Here is a 23,248-nt window from a genome sequence, read left to right as displayed (position 1 = left end):
AACGAGATATTGATCATTTATCAATCAATAAATCTATTCAATTAAAATTTATCTCACATACATAGGATAAATGTTATCCTTCCTAAATTTGATTCTATATTATTCTTAACATTACACAAAATTCTAATAATATTTACCAATTAACGGAATCAATAAATGCAAAATTAAATCCTTATACTTCCTCCCCACTCTTTCATAAAATTACAAATCCGACAACTTCACACACACATATATATAATAATGTCGAAAAATTTGAAATCAAAAATAAAAAGCTAATTAAATTAATAATGCAGAGAATGTGGTAATAATCGATTAAACCGAACGAATATCGTCCAAATTATTTTAAGAGCCATCTCCTACATTATAACTAATATAGTTTTATTTTCACACAATCATGCGCTCTGATCTATTCGAAAAATGATACACTATTGACAGATCATTGTCATAGAAAGATTTAACAAATGTTCGGATCCAAAATTCTCTGTGTGAATATTTCTCTAATTTTCCCTAATGAAGATTAAATTAAATTATTCTCGTGAAAGATAACGAATTCTGATCATGGATACTTTTACAACAATTACTCAGAAAGATTTTGCATGGCCTAATCCTAAACCACTTCTTGCTAAACCAGCACAACCTCCTATAAATACTGGTACTCGATTATATCTTCATAGATCCAAAGTAGAGGATTCCAAATGCGACATTCATGGTTTCAAAACTGACAAAAACAGGTATAACAACTTGTTTAGTTTCTTATTTTAAGTGAAATAAATCTTAATTTATACATCTAATTTGATATTTCTTTTTCCTAAATCTTTCAAGATACGTTCAATTGGCCAATAAAGTACGAAAACTTCAAGATGAACTGATTGCTGTTAACCATGAAATGGCAAATCTCACAACGACTTTGTTGGACAGTAGCTGCGAAAGCGATAATGAAACAATGAAAAGTCTTTATGAAATTGATTATCAGAAACAAGGTAAATTACAAATAAATATAGTTGGAATACATAATAACGAACTCTTAACATATAAATTAAATTAAGATTAAACTTAACAAGAATACAAATAAGTCTGAAATAAAATTAAAATGAAATGAAAGATCCTTTTTTTCAGGATTACCTATAGCTCATTACAAAACACTTATGGCAGCTGTTGATTCTCCTATCGGGGCTCCCATCAAACCAGCAGTAACTGATCTAAGAAATGCTTATAGAGATCCAACTAGATTTAGATATTCAGCTATCGAAAGACCAACCATTGAACCTGCTAAAACTATCAACCTATTGGCAGGTAAAACAAATATTACATCTATTACATTACATTGCATATATTCTCTCATCATATATATGTAAATTTGTTCTAAACTTATTTCTAAGATGTATCCAAATTATTTCTGAATTATTTCGAAAAATTATATATACAGTTCCAGAAATCTTTACTCTTTGGAACGAACCGTTTACTGGTAAAACGGAATACGAAGATAATATCAGTAAAATGGGACTATGCAATATGAGAAATCTCCAACAATATTTAGATCCATTACCATCTTCGAGAAATAGATTTGGAGATTGTAGACTTCAATAGCAATCTCTTATTAATTAATTATAAGAAGGAGCATATGTGAAATTTATCAAATTTTAACATATAGCAAATATTTAAGCTAAAAAATAACAACCATTTTCTTGACAGTACTTGCGTTAAAAGTTACAAATATATTCAATTCTACAGTATCAATCAACTTATTTTCTTGTTTGAAAATATCAATCAAAGCACTATCAATTACCATATCTCACCGTGTGTGTAAGTTACTACTCAAAATTTGTAAAAAAATATTCATTAACACAAATAATATGTGACATTCCCACTGATCCACATGACTTTTCAAACATCAATTTTCCAAGCTAATTATTAAACAAACAAAACATTTTTTTCCTAATAACAATGGTTTTTGCCAATAAAAATACTTTTTTATTCTTATACTAAAGAACTGATCTAAAAATGAAAAATGTGACAGAGTTGTGTAGAATATTTAACACCAAATATTAAAAAGATATCACAAAAATATCAAATTCAAAAAGAAATCACAAACATCACAATTGTAAATATTTCATATATTCTAGCAGAATATTATTATTAATAATCACAAAGAAATCAAAAATTATTTCATATTACTTTGTCATTCAATGCAAACAACAATAAATCATTGCTATCTTAATTATTCTTTATAATTTATTATTTATAGTAAATAGAAATATAGTTAGGGAATAATTATGAATTAATTTATATAATAATAAATAATATAAATCTTTTAAACTAACCTACAAAAAATAAACTAACTGATTTAACTAATTGTAAATATGTGTTTTCCAAATTGTATACTTATGATCATGCACTTTACGAATTATATTTTCTTCATTATATAATAGCTTTCATTTATACAACGAATAAAAAAATATACATATATATAAATTTCTATTATAGAAAAGATATCAATCCTAGCCATTAACCCATTGTAAGTACATACATATAGTTTAACGCTGAATAAATATTATAGAAACTGTATTAAACGAATAAAACTTATTTTCTTGTTTGAAAATATCAACTATCTCCTAAACATATTTTTCGTTAAATTGAATATAATATCGATGAAAAAATATTAATTAACACTTTATTCTACTTTTGGGATGTGTAAATGCAGAGAATTCTTATGCGTAAACCCATAAATACATTGAATACACCAAATATTTAAAATCAAATAGATAATTTGTATCGTTGGATTTAATAATGCACGTGCATGATGCAAATAGAGTTGCGTTTGTATGTGTTGTTGAATAAAAAAAAGGAAGCAACTAATCGAACTCGCACCGTCTGCTACATTATATCGACCCGGTATATTTCACAATCATTTCTCCATACAAAACAAAACATGACACGAAATGTTTCGATACATCTTATCCTGAGTACTAAGGGAATCCTTTTTGGTATAATTGCATTTTTTGTATTATGCGTTGGCTATGGAAATCACGAAGTTGGATTTTGGTCGATTTTATCAGGTTAGTTTCATTTATTTCCTTAATTCATAATGTTATTTCATAATAATAATAATAATAAGAAGAAGAGGAAGAAGAAAAAAAAAAGGGGGAAACTTTATCATATCTGCGATTAAGAAAATACGGTAGAGACTTGTGTTTGTATTTTCCCATTCGTATCCCTAAAAATAGTATATATTATTCTATATAAAGAATTGCATGTAATTCTTAGGCATACTTGCCAGTATTTGTTTCCATTTGAATTGGCTAAAGGACAGAGAAAGTTTGGACAGATGGCATACGAGAGTTACATTACGCCACTTAAATGTTGTAGGATTTATTAGTGCAGTATCTGGTATAACTGCATGGATTTGGTATCTCTTTCTTACATTTTATCAGTCAATCCGTAAGTAAATTGTTCATTTTAAAAACCCTGCCTACAGATATTATTCCCACATATAATTATTTATAATTAGATTTAACCGATTATAAAAATGTTCTCTGAAAAAATTTAATTTGTATTGTAGCTTTATTACCAATTTCTGAAAGTACTGCTATTACTGCAGTATGGGCTTTCATTTGTGGAACATGGGGTATGTTCTTAATGTTTTACTCCAATAAATTTGAATTACTTCTTCAAGAAGGAACAGATCCTATTCTCAATGAAAGTACTGCTTAAAGAATTTTATACTTTGTTTAAATATTCATATTTTTCTAATACAAAATGTTTTATTCCAATAAATATAAATTACTTCTTCAAGAAGGAACAAATCTTATTCTCAGTGAAAGTGCTGCTTAAAGAATTGTATACTTTGTTTAAATATTCATATTTTTCTAATCAAGAATATATATATATATATACATATACAGAAAAATATTTTATTCGTAAATAAATCTTTAAATGATTACCTTTTTGTTTGTTTTATTTTAATTATATCCTATTCCTTGAATAACAGTTTTATGAATAATATTTTGTACTGAAAGTAATATTGGATAATAAAAATTAAATATAAAATAATAAGATTAACAGTAACATGATAATATATCAATTAAATTAACTGTGTTAAAATAGTCTTCGAAATTATTTAATAAAAATTGTTCAATAAAATCATAAAGAATGGTACGTCTATGATACATTTTACAACTTACATTAAATGTATATATTGGAGCATTGGTTACGATGGCTTTAATTTATACAAAGGATTTACTAATATATAAATTCCTAGCATGGAAGAGACCAATCCACAGATGCCTATAATTCCAGGCGTTAACTTAGTGTAACCTAATGCTGTCAATGGGATAAATAAATCGCATCCATTTTTAAGTGCATCCATAACAATGTCTTTGTGATCTTTCAAACATAACAATGCGTTGTATTGATCAACCGATTTACATTTAAGTACCGTTGAAATTTTCTTACACGAATGGAATTTTTCTTGTTCATATATTTTGACGATTTCATAGACATCTCTCGTTAAATTTAATATAATATTCATTAACCAATATTTATTAGCAACTTTACTCCACTTTTCTATGTCAACACGGAAAATTCCTACACGACCTAACCAAATAATATGATCCGCTAAAAGGAACAAAGCGTTGGCAATTTTGGATAAAGTCAAAGTGACTCTTACTATTAAATCTGGATATCTCATTGTTGACAGAGCCAAATAAAAGCTATCCAAACATCTTCCAAGACGAAGTACTGTAAAATGAAACAAAAGGTCAAAAAAATGTACGGACAGATGTTAAAAAACATTTTGTACAAATCAACTACATTTTCTAAAAGAACTAAAAGTATATTCCAAGCTGCGTAGAACATCAGAAGACTGTCTTGTACTGTTTATATTTTGCGCATAATACCAATAAGCTCTACTTCCATATTGCAGCAATCTGTAATATATAATTATTATATTTGTTTAATAAAATAATAAATATACATATATATAAATATGTATCATACATGCATATATATATATATATATATATATCTCATCACTGTTTGATTACAAACAACTAAATAATAACATTTGACTTACCTGATAATTTTATCTCTACCTGCTGTTTGTTCATTTAATTTTATAAATATATCCATTTTTGCTTTTTAAGTTTACCTACAATATGTATGGGTAAAGAATTATAATAATAAAATATCTCTCTCTGTGAGCATTTAAACAATAATCTAATATCAAAGAATTCGCCAAACTTTTCTTATTATACAGATCGACATGAATACTGCGAAGGAAATCAAAGTCATTGGCGTGTTTAATTAAAATTCTTTATCGTATTTAAATTTTGCTTACATGAAATTTCAATCGAGGATCAATGCACACATAAAAAAACCTTACGCGGTGAACCTATAAACACATGCACACGCAAGCAATACTTTGACTTTACATGATCAGCGCCATCTTTGTAAACATCGAATGATGTATATACATACTATATATAGAAGGTGTTTATGCGAACGTCGTGTATGTATAAACACATATAAACATAAGTGATTAAAAAAATAATATAAATTAAATTTAACATTAAAAGAACTAATTTCAGTGTTTATATAATTGAAATATACTGAGAGAATAAAAGCATATTATTTATATAGAAATTGATGAGTGTATTTTCTTTTTATTTTTAAGTTAAATTTTAATATAATTGATGATAATGTGAATATGTTGAATTATCCAGAAAAGATTGAAGTCTTGAATAGAAAGAAAATATTTTTACATACAAGTTATGCCTCGTGTAGTATTTGGGCGTTGAAATAAAATATCGAAGAGTTTCTTGTTAAATATACATATGTATAATTAGTAAAACTTTAAGTCTTTTAACGTTGTATTAACAAATATCTATAGTAAGAGCACGATTATGAATGATTATAAAATTTAATTGCAAAGAAATAATTATACACGAACAAATTATTTTAGGTAATTTAGTATGAAAAAACATTGATGACAATAATAATTGGACTTAATTTAATATGAAACTTTCAAGCTAGCATTAAAAAAAAAGTATAATAATAATAACTGTAATATAAATATTTATCTAGATACGTTATATAAGACAAAGGATGTTTTAAACAGATAGCAATACAATATTGTATTAAAACTGGGAGGAGAAGAAGAAGAAGAAATAAAATAAAATAATATAAAATTCGTATATAGATGAATACTTTCCACTTACGTTAATCTCAGTCAATGAATATTAATTATCATGAATAAAAATGGAAAGGGTCCATTATAATATTTTATAAAGCAAAAAGTTTTGATTTCTCCTTTAAAAAGTAATACATTATTAAATGTATACGAATCATTGAAATGTAGCATTATATAGCATATACATCATAAATAACACTAATTTAATTGCATCAAAACGAGGCGTGTTAAATGAATGAAAAATAAATAATACATACACGGAGACCAATGTTTTATGACAATTTTTCTTGAGTTAAATAATTGTGAATATATTTCACAGCGGATCGCGCTCTTCCCTTGTATTTGAATCCCGGTGTAAGTAGAATAGCATTAACTGTATAAAAAATATGTTATATTAAGTTGATACAAATATAAAAGATAGTATTTCTTAATATTTATATTTACCTGCTATATAAGATAAAAGAAGATTATTGATTGTATTTCCAAGCCATGCAAAAAGCACCAAAAAGATCATAATCGTTCCATAGTACTGTAATAAAGAATATATTACATATACTTATCCTCACATTATTTATACATATTTATCGATAAGAACTTACAAAGTTAGGGCGGCTATTGCGCATAGTAACCACGGATGTCCATAAACTTTGCAACTGAAGTATTGCCTCAGATAGATTATGACAAATTTCATTTAATTTCTTTTCTTTTTGTCCTGTCCAACTATCGGCCGTACAAAAAATAGAAATAATAGTTGGAACAAAGTAATCAACAAGAGCCAGGACCAGCAAGGAAAGTGATATTAATGTGAGTAATGCTGGATCCAATATCCAAATCATACTAAAATCATAAATATTAAACAATAATAAAAAGATAATTATTTTATTAATATAAGAAAAGAAATAACACGATCCATGTATACACAATGAGTTCTGAACTCACCAAAATACAGTTGTAGTAAGACCAAGAATCAATGCGGGATACCATGGTCTTTCCCACAACAAAATTGAGTTTAATGGGAGAACAACTTCACGCCAACATTCCATTTTCCTCTTTAACTGCTTCATATGCTTTTCCTAAAAACAAAATATAAACTGATTAACACGGAACAAGGAGAAGAAATCTCTTTTATTTTCTAAGGATAAAGACCATAGCAAACATTCAATTAAATCCTTTTCATGCAAGCTATCTTCTAAAGCAAAGAGAATAAGAAAATATAATAAAAAAGTGTATGCAAATTGAGAGAGAGAAAAAAAGCATTACCTTTTCAGAACTTGTGTTGTCTGGCATTGTGTCCAATAAAGAATATGTAAGAGCACAGAAAGAGAGAAAAAGAAAGAGAGAGAGAAAATAGGTATTTAAATTTAGTTATCAAGTTGAAAAAAGTATGTAATATGCGTATAAGTATGAATATACGCTGGGAGATACGTTGCTGGAGGGGAAGGAGGTGGTGACGACGAAACGCTAAGCACCCGCCGGTATTTCGAGAGATCTAAAAGAGATTTAAAAGAACAAAATTTGTCTGATCAACGAGACTAGGAGAAGAGAAGCGTATCAAAAGGGAGAAAAAAGGTTTTTTACATACCGGCTTCGATAAGATGAATTCCTTCGATAAGTTGAAACGTTTTGTTGTTTGTTTCTTTGTTTATTGATAATAATTTGTATATAAAAGAAAAAAACGATCGGATAGATTATTAATTATTCATTTCTAGTGGATTAGAAATGAAGCTTCTTTTACTTGGCGAAAAAAGATGAAAGCATTCCGAGAGAATCGACTTTTGCTTTCGAGATTGTGGGATGTGCGTGGTAAGTGGAAACTCTCGCACGCGATTGGCTGGCAGTTCAAAATGTTGCTTGTTGCAGGCGATCCCTCGCTGTTGGTGCTGTGACGTTAAAGATATTTCTCTGTTCTATCTAAAATACGCGCGACTGAAACGCGTTTAACCGACAATTAATAGGAACAAATAATAAATAAATAATTAAACCAGCAAGATATGGCCGCTGTGAGTTCAGTGAGTATCCAATTATTTTTCCTTCATGAAAAATCTTTTTATCCTCTGGCAGAGCTTTTGTTTACCTTCTGGATCCTATCTACCCTATATATCCTTTACAATGACACTTGATGCCGCGAAAAAGATATATAATGATCTTTATTTCTATTTATTTGTATATCACATTTTGTCTATTTCTTCTTCTCTCTTTCTCTCTCTCTCTTCTCATCGAATAGATATCAAATGTTGAAAATCTTTCGCCACAAATAATACGACGTGTGGCAAAAGAAATGACCGAGCTAACGACTCAACCACCCGAGGGCATACGCGTTATTTTGAACGAGGATGATGTCACAGACATTCAGGCTATCATCGAGGGTCCTTGTGAGTTTAACATTTTATTTTTTTTTTACAATCAATCAGAATGAACGATCATTCAAATTATTATAGATTTTACACACAAAAGAAATGAAAAGAAAATACTTTCTTTTCTGACCATAACCTTGTTTTGATCTCGCATTTGTATATTTCCTAATTGACCTTTAGGCAAATTAAAAATAGATTTACATATCAATCAATGGTCTTTCTATGTTCTAGCTGGAACACCATATGCTGGCGGGTATTTTAGAGTAAAATTAGCTCTCGGTAAAGACTTCCCTCAAGGACCACCAAAAGCATTTTTCCTTACAAAAATATTTCATCCTAATGTCGCGAAAAATGGAGAAATATGTGTTAATACGTTGAAGAAGGATTGGAAATCAGACCTCGGAATCCAACATATATTATTGGTAATATATTATGTCTACATTATAGTATTATATAATATAATATTACAGTAGGATGGTTTACAAGCATCATAGTTTTACATAAATGATAATAGTAATCTATTTGAACGAATTTGTTTTTATAGACAGTAAAATGTTTATTGATAGTGCCAAATGCTGAATCTGCATTAAATGAAGAGGCTGGTAAATTATTATTAGAAAGGTATGATGATTATTCTGAAAGAGCAAAGATGATGACAGAAATACATGCACAGGTAAAGTATAGTTTTGAAGTCGTTAACTACATCATAAACATTATAAATATTATGAAATTTATAAAATTATAAATTGTAGATTCGTAAATATTAATCATAGGAATATTTGCAGGGAGGCGGAAAAGGCAGTAAAGCAGGTCTGGAAAGCTGCGCTTCCTCCGAAGTTGGAGGACCCCTGCCAAAAAAGCACGCAGGTGATAAAAAACTAACAGCGGAAAAGAAAAAAATGTTAAAAGATAAAAAAAGAACGCTTAAAAGATTATAAGACAAAACTGGTCTCCCCCTTTGTCTTTTTTATAATTTAAAAACACTGGTGTGTTAAAGATGCCTCGTATTGTACACAATTATTATTATTGCATAGTAAAAAATTTATTATCTAAACTCGACTGATCTTATTATTAAGCATTTAGAGAATTAATTTATAGAGTCAGTGCGCGATGACTTCCTAAATTATATGAAAAAGCAAGTACAATTCTGTAGTGATCTCTGCAATCGTGGGCTGAGTTTAACAGTCGTTAGGTCCTCTCTGTGGCCTCTACTAGTAAATATTTTTACATATGTACAAAATGACAAATCGTGTGATTATTTAAATAAAATAAATTGTTCTCCATACAGGAAATAAAGCACCCATCTTTTTTTTTCTTCTTTTTCAATTTTTATATTTCTATATGTGCACCTTTATTATTATATTAAAAATATAAATAATAACAAGATATATGTATATGAAAGATAAAGAGGAGTATTTAAAAGGATTATATTTTAGGTAAGCAAGAAGAATTAAATTATGAGAATATTATTTTTTTTTTATTTAGAGTAACTAATCGTCACTTTCTTTTCTTCAGTCTTGCATAGCTGCATTGCGGTTCCTTTGCTGTGTCAATATAAAGTCGTAATACATTATATTACATGCCTAATACTGCATAGGTAAATAATCATAATGTCAATATGATCTGACTAGTTAACGCATATCACAGCCTTATTCTGCTATCAGGTATCATCTATGTATAGTAGTGGCATATATGTGTATTGATATATATATTCACATTCATATGTATATATGTATATATATTATATATATTACATATATATACATATATACACGCGTTATATACACGTTATATACACATATATATCAATGATTTAGAACGATATGTGAAACATATTACAAAAATATAATATTAGTAACAAACATTATTATTTTCATAATTTAAAAACATCTCACAAAATAGTAATGGATTCGCTAAGATCAAGATGACAATGCTTTAAAATTAATCAGATTCGGGGCTAGAAGCACATTCCGTACTTTGATAAACAACAACTGTTAAAGATGAATTTGTTTGTATTTTTCATTATACTGAGCACACACGCGCGATAATAGTACATACAAATTGCATACAGTCTTTACAGCATATCATTACTTTTTTCTTTTTTTCTTTCTTTCCTTCTTCCTTTTAATGTGTCATAAAAAAATCTATTAACTTCTATAAATCATGTGTTTGAATCCCTCTAAAAATTGTATGCCAATTTCCGAAGGAAATGTCAAAAATAAAAAAAAAAAAGACCCATTCAAAATGAAATTGCATATAACGCTTCCTTTTCTAATGGTATAATTATACTTAGTTTCATTTGTATATATCTTATGAAAATAAGGAAAACACAATGTATTGTGTTAGATTAGACGAGAACAAAACTTTATCGTATTGCCAAGAATTTATAGTTTTGTTACTTTACTTCCTTAACGTAAGCCTCCAATTCTGCATCTAATTCTGCAGCAGTAGGAGTTTTTGTTGCTTGCCGACTTCCTCCTCTACCTCCGCGTCTTGCGCCGCGACCTAGAATTTTATTAATTTATAAAAAACAAACTTATTTTTTAAATGAAAAACAAGAAAAACATTTGGACAGATTTATTATACAACAGATTAAATATACCAAATATTAATAAATTACCTCTTACAGGTCCCGAACCACGATTACCTCTAAAACGAGATTGAGTTCTTTGCACATAACTGTTACCGCTAAGTCTTGAGCCACCACGCACCGACGGAACTGGTATTTCGGATGTGGCAACTTGTATGTTCATCTCGCGACCTATAGTTTCATATAAGAGATACAAATTTAATATTAAAAGTTATTAAACTAACTAAATAATCCTACAGGATCTTACATACCATCGAGTGGTACTCCATTATATTGTTTCATTGCTTTGATAGCATCTGCTCTTCTTTCAAATATAACATCAGCGGAGCCTAATGACCGACCTGATCTATCGTAATGTACAGCTGCTGATTTAAGAGGTCCAAATTCGCTGAACAATTCCTAATAATAAACATATATATTCAAACTATTTATTTCTACAAATTGGTGTAATATCTTGTGCAGAGAGCATAAAATACATATTTATTACCTGAATATCCGAATCCGATACCCCAAAATCAAGATTAGATACGAGTAACTTGGTAACACCTGTGCTGCCTATTGCACCTCTGCCAACCTTTTTTACTCCATCAAACATGTCATGTTTCCATGCACTATTTACGTCACCCTGTAGACAAATCAAGCATTTTATTAATTAAACATTTAACTATGGAAAAATGGTACAAATAATTACGTATAATTAAATAGTCACGTATAATTGTACACATCTTCTTCTACTATTTGCAGCAAGAAAATATCACAATAATGATAAGTACAATTGACTTTGTATAGTTTTATTAAGAAAATAGATATATTGTGGAATCAAATGTATATATGCGTGATTGAATGTGTTTATGCGAATGTAAACAAATGTCAAAAAGGACATAAATAGGGAATATAAAAAGGGGTCAAAGGAAACAGCAATTAGTCAATTTCAAAGCTCAGAAAAGTTTAGACATACTATCATATCTTTTTCTAACACAGATCATTAGATCTCATATAACCATACATATTTTAATTTCGGATTAATCTTTTTAAGTTTAGCCTAAAATCCTATCTATCTATCTATATATATATATATATATAAGATATTTCAGTGATTATCAAAATAAGATGTATAAATGGTAGAAATCAAATTATATTGGCAGAATGAACTTGTTTCTCTAAATAATTTCTAATAAGAATTCTTAATGAAGGTCTTCAAAGAATACATACATAAGTAGCATAAATAAATCTAGTTCATAAAAGCGGAAGTAGAAGAAAATATGTCCACGAATGAAAAGCATGTGACAAGCTATACAAGCTATATATATACAGCATATATATATATCATATATATGATATATATATGTGTGTGTGTGTGCACGAGTATATATATTTCTATATATACACACTTAATCAATCACATTTCAATGGCAATAACATATAATGTAAAAAAAAGTGTAATTGCTTACTCTTGTGTATGGAAGAGAAGTTCTTGTGATGCCACCACGACTGCGTCCTCGCATGACGCCGCCGCCACCGCCAACTCTTTGGGTTCTTCGAGCTCCTCTACGAGGCGAGCCACCAACACCTCTACCTCTTCTACCACCCCCTCCTCGCGCTCGCGTTCCTTTATTTTGTTTGATAATATCGTCGAGACTCATTTCTATTTTGTCTACCATCTTCATTTGTAATAATTAATCAATTAATTCACAAGATCACGCAAAAATGAATTAATACCAACCTCCAACGACTTTGTAATAATGGCGGCGAACGAAGACGATACAAGCACGCACGGGAAGTTGGGTATGAACACCATTAACCACGAACTAAGAGTATCGACAATATCTTATATATTGTATAATCGTAGGAACGTTGGCAGCGCCTCTGGTAGCAAAGTCTTCGAAACATTTCAAGATTCACTTTTACGATTGCTTGATTTATATATTGTATTTATTGTGTATAACAGTTATCTTAACAGTATAATTATTAATATAAAAAAATACATGCACACATTTATATAAAAAATATATTCATATAATTTTTTAGGAAATATTACTTAGAAATTATAATTCATCGTTTATATCTATTTTGTTATATTCTTCATAATCATCATCATCATCATCATCATCATCTACGTTATCTTCATCTTTATCTTCGTTAACAAAATCATCTGGATCACAAATTTCTGCAATATCTGTACATAATTTTCTTCTAATGCCAATTTCTCCTTTACTAAATAGAGAAAGAATGGAATCTTCGAATTCTTGTACTATAGCTTCACACTGAAATAAAAACCAAATAATATTTATTTAATAGTAACGTATAAAATAATATTAGAGATGAATCAATGATTGAGTCAATGTACTAACATAATATTTCAAACTCTTATTTAAATCGCCATCTTGAACTAAATGGACTTTACTCATCTCAGAATTCATTTTATCAGACGAATCCATAATATTAAAGATTGTCAGTTGGCCATTTGTTCTATATGTTGCTCTCACATAATCTGACATTTTGTCACAAATCTCGTCCATCGTGTCCAAAATGTGAAGTTCAGAACGTGCCTTGGATACCTTGAAATAATAATATCTTATTAGGTTTTAATTCACACGTTTCAAGCAGTTATTCGAGGAAAAACTTACTTTCCTTCTAATAGTATTTCCATCAGCATCCATCCTATAGCTCCCAACTTCTATTTTTACTGAAGGATCAGTCTTTGCTAATTCAGTTTTAAGTTCATTTACAGTAGCCCTGCAGACTACGTTATATTTATCAATTTATTAACATCTATGAAATTTTTCATATTTATTAATAATTTAAAATAAAGCATATACAAATTTACCTAAACATTTAAGATATTGTGTATCTATTTCTATTGATTTGACAAAAATGCAAAGCTGCAAAGTAACAGCTATAATTAATATGTTCTTCATCTTTGTTTATGAAAATTTAAAGAATTAATAATTGAGATGGTGTGTGAATTTTGTAAATTTTAAACACTTAAATATACTGAGTATATAAAATCCACACTCTATAAAATAAATATTCTATTTAATATTACAAATCTCTTTAGATTTGTCTAATAACTAAGCAATTGACAACGCGTACAACGTATTAAATTGATTTCGAGATAAAAAATCGTAACGTAAATGAAAATCAGTTCCACTAAATGCTGATTGGATGATACTTATATCAACGTGAATCAAATCGATCCAATCAGAATCGACTGAAGTTGTATGTTATTATTTTATAAAATTTAAATAAATTTTCAATAATTTATATATACATCCTTGAGAGCATTTAAAAAATATTCTCAATTATTACACGAAAGAAAAAAATGTTCTTTGATTAGAAAAATAAAAATTTTATATAGTATAAATTTTAAATCACAATAACAATAAGCGATGAGAATTTGGATACTCAATTGTGATTGGTCAATAATCACTAACGATTTGTAAAGAACCACAAGTAACGCGTGGCGTATGATGAATGGCTCTATTGTTTTTTCTTATCGATTAGTTATATGTATCATTTAATAGATCAGTAAATATGATATATTTTAATTTGTTTTTTTTTGGTAATAATAATATTGAAAGGAGAAGAAAAGTAAATTGATTTTTTTTATTTGCTAATCGATTAATAATTTACATATCTTCAAAACTCCAGCCACTCCTTCATGTATAAACACTTCGTAGGTGTAACATCTCCTATATCGCAACAATTCTTCATAACCTACGATATGCATAAACATATTGACATATAATAAACAACAACAGTCGACGAAAATCAAGAAAATGTAAAACTTACAGGACAAACTCCGCAAGGGGCTTTCAATAGCCCTGTAGAGGTTAATAAAGATCTTACGGATCTATACATGTTAGTTCCATCGGTAGACACGGATTTTTCTACTTTTCCGTCGTATATCAAAGTATTTAAAATCATTTCTAAATCCTCAACCATCAATTTGACCTAAACAAAATAAAAAATATATATATATCATTAATACTTGTTATAAGGTATAGTTCATTAGATAAGATTAAAAAATAAAAAACCTTGCTTATTCCTAAATCTGAAATAAATTTCAAAACTTCATGAGATGAGGCAAATGCTATATTTTTGGCATCTAAAGGGCCGCCATCCCATTTGCTTGCATCTTCTCTTTTCTGTTCCAAAAATCTAAGACACTGTTGGTTAAGAATGTCTACAAATTCTGCTTCGAAATCTTGATCTTGATACCATGCACCACCGGTAATAGATCTGTCTGGTTCTAAGTCATAAACCATATAGACTTTCTTTTTATTTGCTGCTACAGATTTCACTGCTTTAATAAACTTTTTATTTTCCAATTTTTTGAGAATTTTATTCAATTGAATAAGTATTAGATTAGATTTAGTTCTTATGTCTCTAATCCATATTCCCTTATTGCCCGCCTCTTCAATTATACTGTAGACAATCTTTTCTTCGTTATCAGAACCCTTAGCTATTTTCGTTTTAGACGGATCTTTTAACAGATAAAGCAATGATCCATTGTGTTTGTACAAATCAAAATATCCTTTAACCAATAACTTATTTATAATCTGTGCTCTTTGGATCGGCTGTAGATTTGGCATTTCGCTCATTAAATCTTTGTCGGATATTCCTTTTGGTTTACTTTGTGCCAATGCTATTATTCTGTAAATATTAAAAAGCAATCAAATACGGTAAATTATTTATACGAAAAGAGTAACATTTATATTATACATTATACTAATTAATTGAAGGTCTCTTAACCTTCATGTTACATCCTTAACCTAATAAACAAAATAATGCATTTATGTACATATATAATATAAGCTTACTTTTGCTCTGTCATATCAAGATCATTAGGATCATTAGCTTTATCCTTCTCTTGTCCTTCCGAAGTACTTGTTTCACTTTCCATTTGGTCTTTTTTCCTTATACTTTGTAGGTTATCTAGAACAACGAAACGCTTCAAAGAGGAAATCTCTCCTAACCAACGAACAGTCTACACTTATATTGTTCAAACGTATAAAGTATACGTGTAATATCACTTGTTTCCGAATATTGATTTGATTATTCTACAATATATATTATACAAAATGGAAGATCCTTTGAATACTACTATTGATTCTTCAAACAAAAACACATTGGAAGACGAGGACCTCTTTATAGGTTATAAGAACTGGGATCGACTAGTCGCTGCTGCTTCTACTGTAACCTAACTTACTGCTCTTATTATCCTAGTTATATTTTATTCAATTTAACAATTTTATAGTATATTTATACTGTTTTTTAGATAGGTTATAAAGAAGGCATAGAAGATGGGCAAGAATCGGTGTTTCAAGAAGGATTTGATATGGGATATAGAGATGCTTTTAATAATGCATTTAAATTAGGAAAATATAAAAGTCTAACTAGTTCTATAGAAGAAAATATTCAACTTCCCTCGGTTGTAAAAACTATACTAAGTGAAACTAAGAAAGGCATGTGTTATATATGTAATGAAGAATCGTTAAGTAAAAACGTTGATAGACAGATAGAAGATGATCTATTTGTGGATATTGTAGAAAAGCAAAAAACACATTCTAAGGATGTTATTGAAATATTACATCAAAATCTTGAATCGGTCTTGATAAAAAATAATATTGATATTCATGGTTCAGTTTTGGATACATAATTCTCGCGTATGTATAATAACAATTTAAGATAGATAATACTATGTTATTATATATGTTATTAAAAAAATGTATTAATAAACGCTGCAGAGTATTTATCGTTAATAAGTTTGTATTGACACGAATGACGTTTTTATATTAGCAGTAAATAAAGAATAAGATACATAAATAATTTCTTCTTTATAAGTATAATCCTTCAGGTGAACCTTCCTTCTTACGATATAAAACACTTTCTTTAGATTTTTTGAAATCATCGCTTGTAACTTTCATACGACGTTCACGTAATGCCATTAAACCAGCTTCAGTACATATAGCCTAAAAAGAAATAGATTACGATAGTAGAATTCACGATAAATGTCTTTAAAAATGTTGTACCTTTATATCGGCACCAGATAAATCATCCTTTGCCATAATTAATTCAGCTAGGTTCACGTCTGGTGCCAAGGTCATTCTACTAGTGTGAATACTAAAAATCCTTTTTTTAGTTTTTTCATCTGGTAATGGAAATTCTATTTTTCTATCAATACGTCCAGGTCTTATTAATGCCGGATCTAACGTCTCTATTCTATTGGTAGCCATAACAACTTTTACATCTCCTCTGCTGTCGAAGCCTAATTAATATCAAACGAATATTATATTAATTTTCTGAAAAATATTTACAGCAAATAATAATAATTAACATTATTGACATTAAAATAATAATTACCATCAAGTTGATTTAAGAGTTCTAACATAGTTCTCTGAATTTCTCTTTCTCCGCCGCTATTACTGTCATATCTTTTAGTTCCTACCGCATCAATTTCATCTATAAAAACTATAGAAGGAGCATGCTCTTCCGCAACTCTAAACAATTCTCTTACAAGTTTAGGACCGTCGCCTAAATATTTTTGTATCAGTTCAGAACCGACGACTCTAAGAAAAGTTGCAGATGTTTGATTGGCAACAGCCTTTGCCAGAAGCGTTTTACCCGTTCCAGGTGGTCCATAAAGTATAACTCCTTTCGGCGGTTTAATACCCATCTCTTCGTAATATTCAGGATGAGTTAATGGTAGTTCTACGGATTCTTTGATTTCTTGAATTTGAGTATCAAGCCCTCCAATATCTGCGTATGTTTCTTGCGGTGCTTTTTCTAATTTCATTACTGTAACCATGGGATCTGTGTCATCGCCTAATACTCCTACTACAGCATGAACTTTGTGATTCAATAAAACAGAACAACCCGGTTCTAATTGATCTTTATCAACGAATGATAAAATCGACACGTAGTGCTCGGATCCAACAGATGTAGAAACTATTGCATGATTGTCGTCTATGATTTCTTCTAATGTTCCAACGGACATTGGTGTTCCACGGAGATCATCTACCTTAGATCTTTCTTCTTCGTTCTTTTCTTCCTGGGGCTTTAAACGTTCTTGATTCCTAATGAACTCCTCTTCCATAAGCAAATAATCTTTAATACGTTCAAGCTTTAAAAGTTTCAATCTACAACGCGTATGAGGTGTTACTTGAGGTAATTTTAAAGCTGCATCTGGACCTTTGGTACGTCTTTTCTTTTTTCCTACCCTCGTAGGTATGGGTGGTTCATATTTCTTCTTTTTATCTTTGTCATCTTTTTTGTCTCCACCTGTACCTCCACTACCAGATTGATTTTGTCCCTATCGAAAATATATCATTATTATTCAATAATTTAAACTATTTTTTCTCCGTTTTACTTTTCATTAGTTTGTATACTTTAATAAGTTTTATTTGTATTACCAATCCATAAATTAACCTAACCATTTCTTTTACGCGATACACTTTTATAGAAAAATTATAATATATGTATATAAATATACGTACACAGGAAAGATTTCTTTTATTTACATTATATTCTAATTACAAATTAATACTATTTTCCACATTAGTTGGAACAATTTTGACAACTTACCATTTTTAATCAACCTGACAACACGACGAGAAACGGCGAAGTCATTCATAGAAATCGCGTTTACAGAGAACGGCTGCGTTACGTGTCGAAAGAAGCGTTTACAATAAGCTGTCCTTTGATTAGTCCAATTTTAACCAATCACAAGAAGCAATTTGAATAACTTTTTCAATATTAAATACGAATTTGATTAGATGGCGTACTACTTATTTTAATTTGTCAATAGATTTATTAACTATTCGATTGTCTCGCATATAAAATGGATAGAAACATCTTCGGAGGAATTATTTCGATTTATATAAAACGTTTTCAAATAATTATCTTTTCTATAGATTGCTTTACATTGCCTAAAACCACCAGGCATTTCCTACTTTGCCTACAATATATATAGTATATGTTATATCGAATATCTCATAAATAAAAAATTTACTAAATGATAAAAACTGTAATTAATAAAGAAAAAACCTAAGAGTACATATGTATAGACTAAATATGAAAAATTTCAAGATTCGACAAATTTAATATACAAATTTCAGTTGAAAATAATTGTATAATTACATATAGAGTTAGATATCCGACAGGAGACTACCTTTATCATATTGGAAAATAAGATTGTTCAATTAATTCCAAACTTAAAATAATGTGCAATAATTATTTCATATAGTATTTAGTTAACCAATGTATAAATACTTAAAAGTTTCTATATGGTATACCAAAAATGGTATTTATGCTGAAACACATTAAAAATAATACAAGTTTACAATTGATAGTACACGGAGAGTATATAATGAATATCTTGCATTAAAAGACCAGGTTCGCGTGCGAGAAATAATATAAGTACAGATTTCAAAATTATACACGTTTAACGCGATTTTCTTGTAATGTACTAAAATTGTTTTCCATTCAATTCTAGACATCTGTCGTACTTCCTTTTAATCTCAGTCGTTACAACTTTACTGGTATATATAAAATCTTTCAATAAATGAACAGAATATAATACAATAGAACAGCGTACACAGAGCGATGTACAAAATATACCAGAAAGGGATGAGACGCATTTGAATCGCGTTTAATTCGACGAGAAAGTATGTTATCCTTCTGTTTAAAGACCAGCCAACATTATTCTTGGATCTTCTATCGCATCTTTAATTTTTCTCAAAAACATCACAGCTTCGCGACCATCGATTAATCGATGATCATATGTTAAAGCTACGTACATCATTGGTCGGATAACAACCTGCAAAATCAATTGTATAGATATTTTCTTTATTTTTTCTTCTTATGTCAAAAAAAATCAAATATGTACCTGTCCCTTAACTGCAATAGGTCTCTCAAAAACACCATGCATTCCTAAAATAGCACTTTGTGGTGGATTTATAATAGGAGTTCCCATGAGAGAACCAAATACACCACCGTTACTTATAGTAAAGGTGCCACCATCCATATCTTCTACAGATATTTTTCCTTTTCTAGCCTTATCTCCTAATGCAGCTAAAGCGATTTCTATATCTGCAAAGTTTTTATTTTCCACACTACGTATAACAGGAACAACAAGACCTTTTGGCGTAGCTACTGCAACGCTGATATCGACATAATCTCTGTATACTATGTCGGTACCATCAATAACCGCATTAACAACAGGTTGATCCTTGAGGGCATAAGAACTTGCCGCTATAAACGGACTCATGAATCCTAATTTGAGGCCGTATTTCTTCGTGAAATTTTCCTGATGATTTTTACGAAATTCCATAATTCGACTGTAAAAAACAAATTGTTGATATAAGTAACAATGTTTTGTACACTTTACCTTAATAAATATTTAATAGTATAATCGAATCATAAATATAACCTCATATCAATTTCATTGAACGTCGTTAACATAGCATTCGTATTTTGTGCATCTTTTAATCTTTCTGCTATACGTAAACGCATTCTATTCATTTTAACTCGTTGCTCTGTTCTCGTACCAATTATTTCACGCGTATAATCTACCGGTGGTAATTGAACTTTTGCTCCTTCCAATGACTAAAAAGTATGGTTTTTCTTTTTAATACGGAATTACTTAAAAATATATATGTATGTATAATAATTTCCCTCACTTGTGCATGCTTGATGGCAGCAACTGGAATAGACGCAATTGGTGGTTGTGGGGGTGGAGGTTTAGCGCTAGGCGGTGGCACAGCCGACGGAGTTACTGGTGCTGGTGGTTTTGAAGCTGTAGGGGGAGGAGGAGGAGGTGGTGGTGGTGATGGTGGTGATGGCGGTGCAGCTTCTACGGGTTTTGCCTTTGATACGTCCGGTGCAGCGGTCGCCCCACCGGTAGCACCAATATCGATAGTACATAATTTTTGTCCTGGCTTAACAGTGTCGCCGTCTTTGGTAAAAATCTCTTTAATTACACCTGGACCAGGTGAGGGGACAGGAACTGAAGTCTGAAATACATATACGTATCGATCTTCAAATATTCTTCTTATAACGATTTAATAATTTATTATAAGAAATTAAATGATATGTGCTTGTAAGCTTACCTTGTCAGTTTCAATTTCACACAAGACATCATCTTCCTTTACTTGATCTCCAACTTTTTTTTCCCACCTCACATCTCCTTCGCTGACACTCTCTGCAAATGCTGGTACTAAAACTTCTCTAATCTCCCCTGTAATAATAAAAAAAAACTCTAACAATACTTTTTATCGACTTTTGTATCAAAAATTTTGATCGAATAATATTTTATAGAGATTACTTTCTTATGATAGAAAGGATAATTAATATTTGCTTACATAATGCAGGAGTAGAACGTAAATATCTAGTTGGGATTTTCCATCTATGAGTTTGGAGATTTGTGGAGTATCTGCATAAAAAAATATAATAAAGAAATTAGTTTGAATTTAAAATGTCTGTAAAGGATTTTATTTCTTTCTCTCATTTCACTCACTCACATACACACATACATACACATTCATATAATTTAAATATTAAATAGAAAATACATAAATAGATTCTCTTTATAAATAGATGATTTCACTTACAATGGAGTTGTGACATCCACATGTTTGGTATGGATATATAATATGCGTCCTACAAAAATGATTTTATGTAATTAATAGGTTATGTGTTCATAGTTATCCTTAATGTCATCTAATGGCACTCTATAAAGATAATGCTTTTAGAACTATGATTATATCGCATATAACTCCCTTAACATATAGTATCCTTAATAATAATTAACCTTACCTTCTTTTTGTAAGGATCTCACAATCTGGAAAAAAAAATAATGTTAAATTGTAACTTTGTTCATTTATGATCAAATCAATTGATTTAAATATCATTAATAATTATTAAAATAATTTTATAGACAAATATATGACATTAATTTGATTGGTTAGGGCTGTGACAATATTATCTTTAAGATAAAGTACGATATATCTAAAAGCAAAAGCTAAAGTAGGTAATGTTCCTGAATGGACATTAAACATTTTCTTCGTTTAACTCATGAGAATAATACAAAGGACGTTTTAACAAGAAAATTTGCAAATGAAAAAACAAATATTTATGTATATATCTACATTCATACATATATATGTATATATATACATATATGTATGTAACGATTTTTAACGGCGATTGACAAGATAAAATTGAAATAAAGAAAGAACTGTACTAATGTATTATGTAACAATAAAAGAGAGGCAAGAGGGTGGTGCAATTCCGACAGTTCGTATTTCTCTATTAAAATTATTTAAAAGAATGTTGAAAATTGAACCATACAAATCCTTATATTAATACAGAAGTAAAATCGACACTAAAATCGGTGATCATAAGGACAATTACCTTATTTTGTAATATAGAAATTCGTGATATTACACGAGGCGTGTACCGCGAACAGTTGGTCAACATCGCGGCCATTCTTAGACAGAAAATTATACTCAAGCGTTCCTCTTATGATGGTAGCACAAGACACTGCAAAAATTAGGAAATCATATATCTAGGGAGAAATATTTCGAGTTTGCGTAGTAATGTTAAACGATGATTGGCCAATTATATTTGCGCACAGATTTAAAAAAATACTGCACTTAAATATAATGTTCCTACAACGTAAATAATATTAATATATCGACTTTTTATCGCAATCTTTTTACTTTTAATAAACTGGAATTTACGTTTTCTTTCTCATTTGCAATGTAAATATATATCAACAGTTTTGTTAAATTTTTTGTAAGAAATAATCTTGAAATGAAATGCAAAAATCAAATCAGTTTACAGATGCATCATTAATCTAATCTTATATTTGTTTTTTTGAATAGGTACATGCTATAGTATGAAAATCTATTTACATATATATATATTATTTAAAATATTCTCTGTACATAAAATACATGAAGTATAAGTTTGTATAATTTTTAATTATCTGTCTATATTTTGTTCAAATTCTTTATTTCTGCTTAAATTACTTTGATGTTGACGAGGAAACTTGATATACTCATCATATATTATTTCACAAACTGTTTTTTATCATTTTTAATAAATATTAGA

General features: G+C 29.3%; 11 protein-coding genes across 11 annotated transcripts; 4 read left to right on the top strand and 7 right to left on the bottom strand.

The window, feature by feature from the left end:
- The first annotated feature begins 448 nt into the window (after window positions 1-448).
- Window positions 449-1,657, top strand: LOC106787910. The gene is made up of 4 exons (XM_014750674.1): window positions 449-731; window positions 823-980; window positions 1,117-1,293; window positions 1,427-1,657. The coding sequence occupies exons 1-4, from the start codon at window positions 559-561 to the stop codon at window positions 1,585-1,587; spliced, it is 669 nt and encodes a 222-aa protein (XP_014606160.1). The 5' UTR covers window positions 449-558; the 3' UTR covers window positions 1,588-1,657.
- A 1,009-nt stretch (window positions 1,658-2,666) lies between these two features.
- Window positions 2,667-3,937, top strand: LOC106787924. The gene is made up of 3 exons (XM_014750703.1): window positions 2,667-3,056; window positions 3,265-3,438; window positions 3,560-3,937. Exons 1-3 carry the CDS (start codon window positions 2,798-2,800, stop codon window positions 3,709-3,711), a joined length of 585 nt encoding a protein of 194 aa, XP_014606189.1. The 5' UTR covers window positions 2,667-2,797; the 3' UTR covers window positions 3,712-3,937.
- A 164-nt stretch (window positions 3,938-4,101) lies between these two features.
- On the bottom strand, window positions 4,102-5,597 carry LOC106787920 (peroxisomal membrane protein 11B). The gene is made up of 4 exons (XM_014750699.1): window positions 5,336-5,597; window positions 5,072-5,146; window positions 4,810-4,925; window positions 4,102-4,737 (listed from the first exon to the last, which is right to left on the bottom strand). The coding sequence occupies exons 2-4, from the start codon at window positions 5,125-5,127 to the stop codon at window positions 4,208-4,210; spliced, it is 702 nt and encodes a 233-aa protein (XP_014606185.1). The 5' UTR covers window positions 5,128-5,146; window positions 5,336-5,597; the 3' UTR covers window positions 4,102-4,207.
- Window positions 5,598-6,304: 707 nt separating this feature from the next.
- On the bottom strand, window positions 6,305-7,976 carry LOC106787923 (ADP-ribosylation factor-like protein 6-interacting protein 1). The gene is made up of 6 exons (XM_014750702.1): window positions 7,770-7,976; window positions 7,448-7,676; window positions 7,127-7,260; window positions 6,787-7,024; window positions 6,632-6,716; window positions 6,305-6,560 (listed from the first exon to the last, which is right to left on the bottom strand). The coding sequence occupies exons 2-6, from the start codon at window positions 7,472-7,474 to the stop codon at window positions 6,460-6,462; spliced, it is 585 nt and encodes a 194-aa protein (XP_014606188.1). The 5' UTR covers window positions 7,475-7,676; window positions 7,770-7,976; the 3' UTR covers window positions 6,305-6,459.
- On the top strand, window positions 7,912-9,840 carry LOC106787921 (ubiquitin-conjugating enzyme E2 S). The gene is made up of 6 exons (XM_014750700.1): window positions 7,912-7,990; window positions 8,048-8,196; window positions 8,412-8,559; window positions 8,773-8,963; window positions 9,086-9,214; window positions 9,327-9,840. Exons 2-6 carry the CDS (start codon window positions 8,179-8,181, stop codon window positions 9,477-9,479), a joined length of 639 nt encoding a protein of 212 aa, XP_014606186.1. The 5' UTR covers window positions 7,912-7,990; window positions 8,048-8,178; the 3' UTR covers window positions 9,480-9,840.
- Window positions 9,841-10,389: 549 nt separating this feature from the next.
- Window positions 10,390-12,935, bottom strand: LOC106787919 (THO complex subunit 4-like). The gene is made up of 6 exons (XM_014750698.1): window positions 12,855-12,935; window positions 12,583-12,792; window positions 11,619-11,756; window positions 11,383-11,530; window positions 11,162-11,302; window positions 10,390-11,046 (listed from the first exon to the last, which is right to left on the bottom strand). Exons 1-6 carry the CDS (start codon window positions 12,927-12,929, stop codon window positions 10,937-10,939), a joined length of 822 nt encoding a protein of 273 aa, XP_014606184.1. The 5' UTR covers window positions 12,930-12,935; the 3' UTR covers window positions 10,390-10,936.
- A 98-nt stretch (window positions 12,936-13,033) lies between these two features.
- LOC106787922 (protein canopy homolog 2) lies at window positions 13,034-14,334 on the bottom strand. The gene is made up of 4 exons (XM_014750701.1): window positions 13,959-14,334; window positions 13,759-13,874; window positions 13,483-13,689; window positions 13,034-13,395 (listed from the first exon to the last, which is right to left on the bottom strand). The coding sequence occupies exons 1-4, from the start codon at window positions 14,047-14,049 to the stop codon at window positions 13,177-13,179; spliced, it is 633 nt and encodes a 210-aa protein (XP_014606187.1). The 5' UTR covers window positions 14,050-14,334; the 3' UTR covers window positions 13,034-13,176.
- A 384-nt stretch (window positions 14,335-14,718) lies between these two features.
- LOC106787933 (probable DNA-directed RNA polymerase III subunit RPC6) lies at window positions 14,719-16,349 on the bottom strand. The gene is made up of 4 exons (XM_014750716.1): window positions 15,955-16,349; window positions 15,169-15,787; window positions 14,924-15,085; window positions 14,719-14,848 (listed from the first exon to the last, which is right to left on the bottom strand). The coding sequence occupies exons 1-4, from the start codon at window positions 16,035-16,037 to the stop codon at window positions 14,771-14,773; spliced, it is 942 nt and encodes a 313-aa protein (XP_014606202.1). The 5' UTR covers window positions 16,038-16,349; the 3' UTR covers window positions 14,719-14,770.
- On the top strand, window positions 16,090-16,963 carry LOC106787934. Its single transcript, XM_014750717.1, has 2 exons — window positions 16,090-16,329; window positions 16,413-16,963. Exons 1-2 carry the CDS (start codon window positions 16,216-16,218, stop codon window positions 16,791-16,793), a joined length of 495 nt encoding a protein of 164 aa, XP_014606203.1. The 5' UTR covers window positions 16,090-16,215; the 3' UTR covers window positions 16,794-16,963.
- LOC106787932 (26S protease regulatory subunit 4) lies at window positions 16,742-18,828 on the bottom strand. Its single transcript, XM_014750715.1, has 4 exons — window positions 18,719-18,828; window positions 17,498-18,446; window positions 17,167-17,402; window positions 16,742-17,106 (listed from the first exon to the last, which is right to left on the bottom strand). Exons 1-4 carry the CDS (start codon window positions 18,719-18,721, stop codon window positions 16,972-16,974), a joined length of 1,323 nt encoding a protein of 440 aa, XP_014606201.1. The 5' UTR covers window positions 18,722-18,828; the 3' UTR covers window positions 16,742-16,971.
- Window positions 18,829-19,386: 558 nt separating this feature from the next.
- On the bottom strand, window positions 19,387-22,683 carry LOC106787931 (dihydrolipoyllysine-residue succinyltransferase component of 2-oxoglutarate dehydrogenase complex, mitochondrial). Its single transcript, XM_014750714.1, has 9 exons — window positions 22,547-22,683; window positions 21,950-21,974; window positions 21,745-21,793; window positions 21,496-21,566; window positions 21,244-21,371; window positions 20,815-21,147; window positions 20,565-20,740; window positions 20,022-20,472; window positions 19,387-19,952 (listed from the first exon to the last, which is right to left on the bottom strand). The coding sequence occupies exons 1-9, from the start codon at window positions 22,619-22,621 to the stop codon at window positions 19,818-19,820; spliced, it is 1,443 nt and encodes a 480-aa protein (XP_014606200.1). The 5' UTR covers window positions 22,622-22,683; the 3' UTR covers window positions 19,387-19,817.
- Window positions 22,684-23,248: the final 565 nt, after the last annotated feature.

The sequence above is a fragment of the Polistes canadensis genome, unplaced genomic scaffold (genome assembly GCF_001313835.1).
Source record: "Polistes canadensis isolate GaletaPanama2010 unplaced genomic scaffold, ASM131383v1 scaffold_120, whole genome shotgun sequence".
Taxonomy (NCBI): Eukaryota; Metazoa; Arthropoda; class Insecta; order Hymenoptera; family Vespidae; genus Polistes; species Polistes canadensis.
This window is presented reverse-complemented; position numbering and strand designations above follow the sequence as displayed.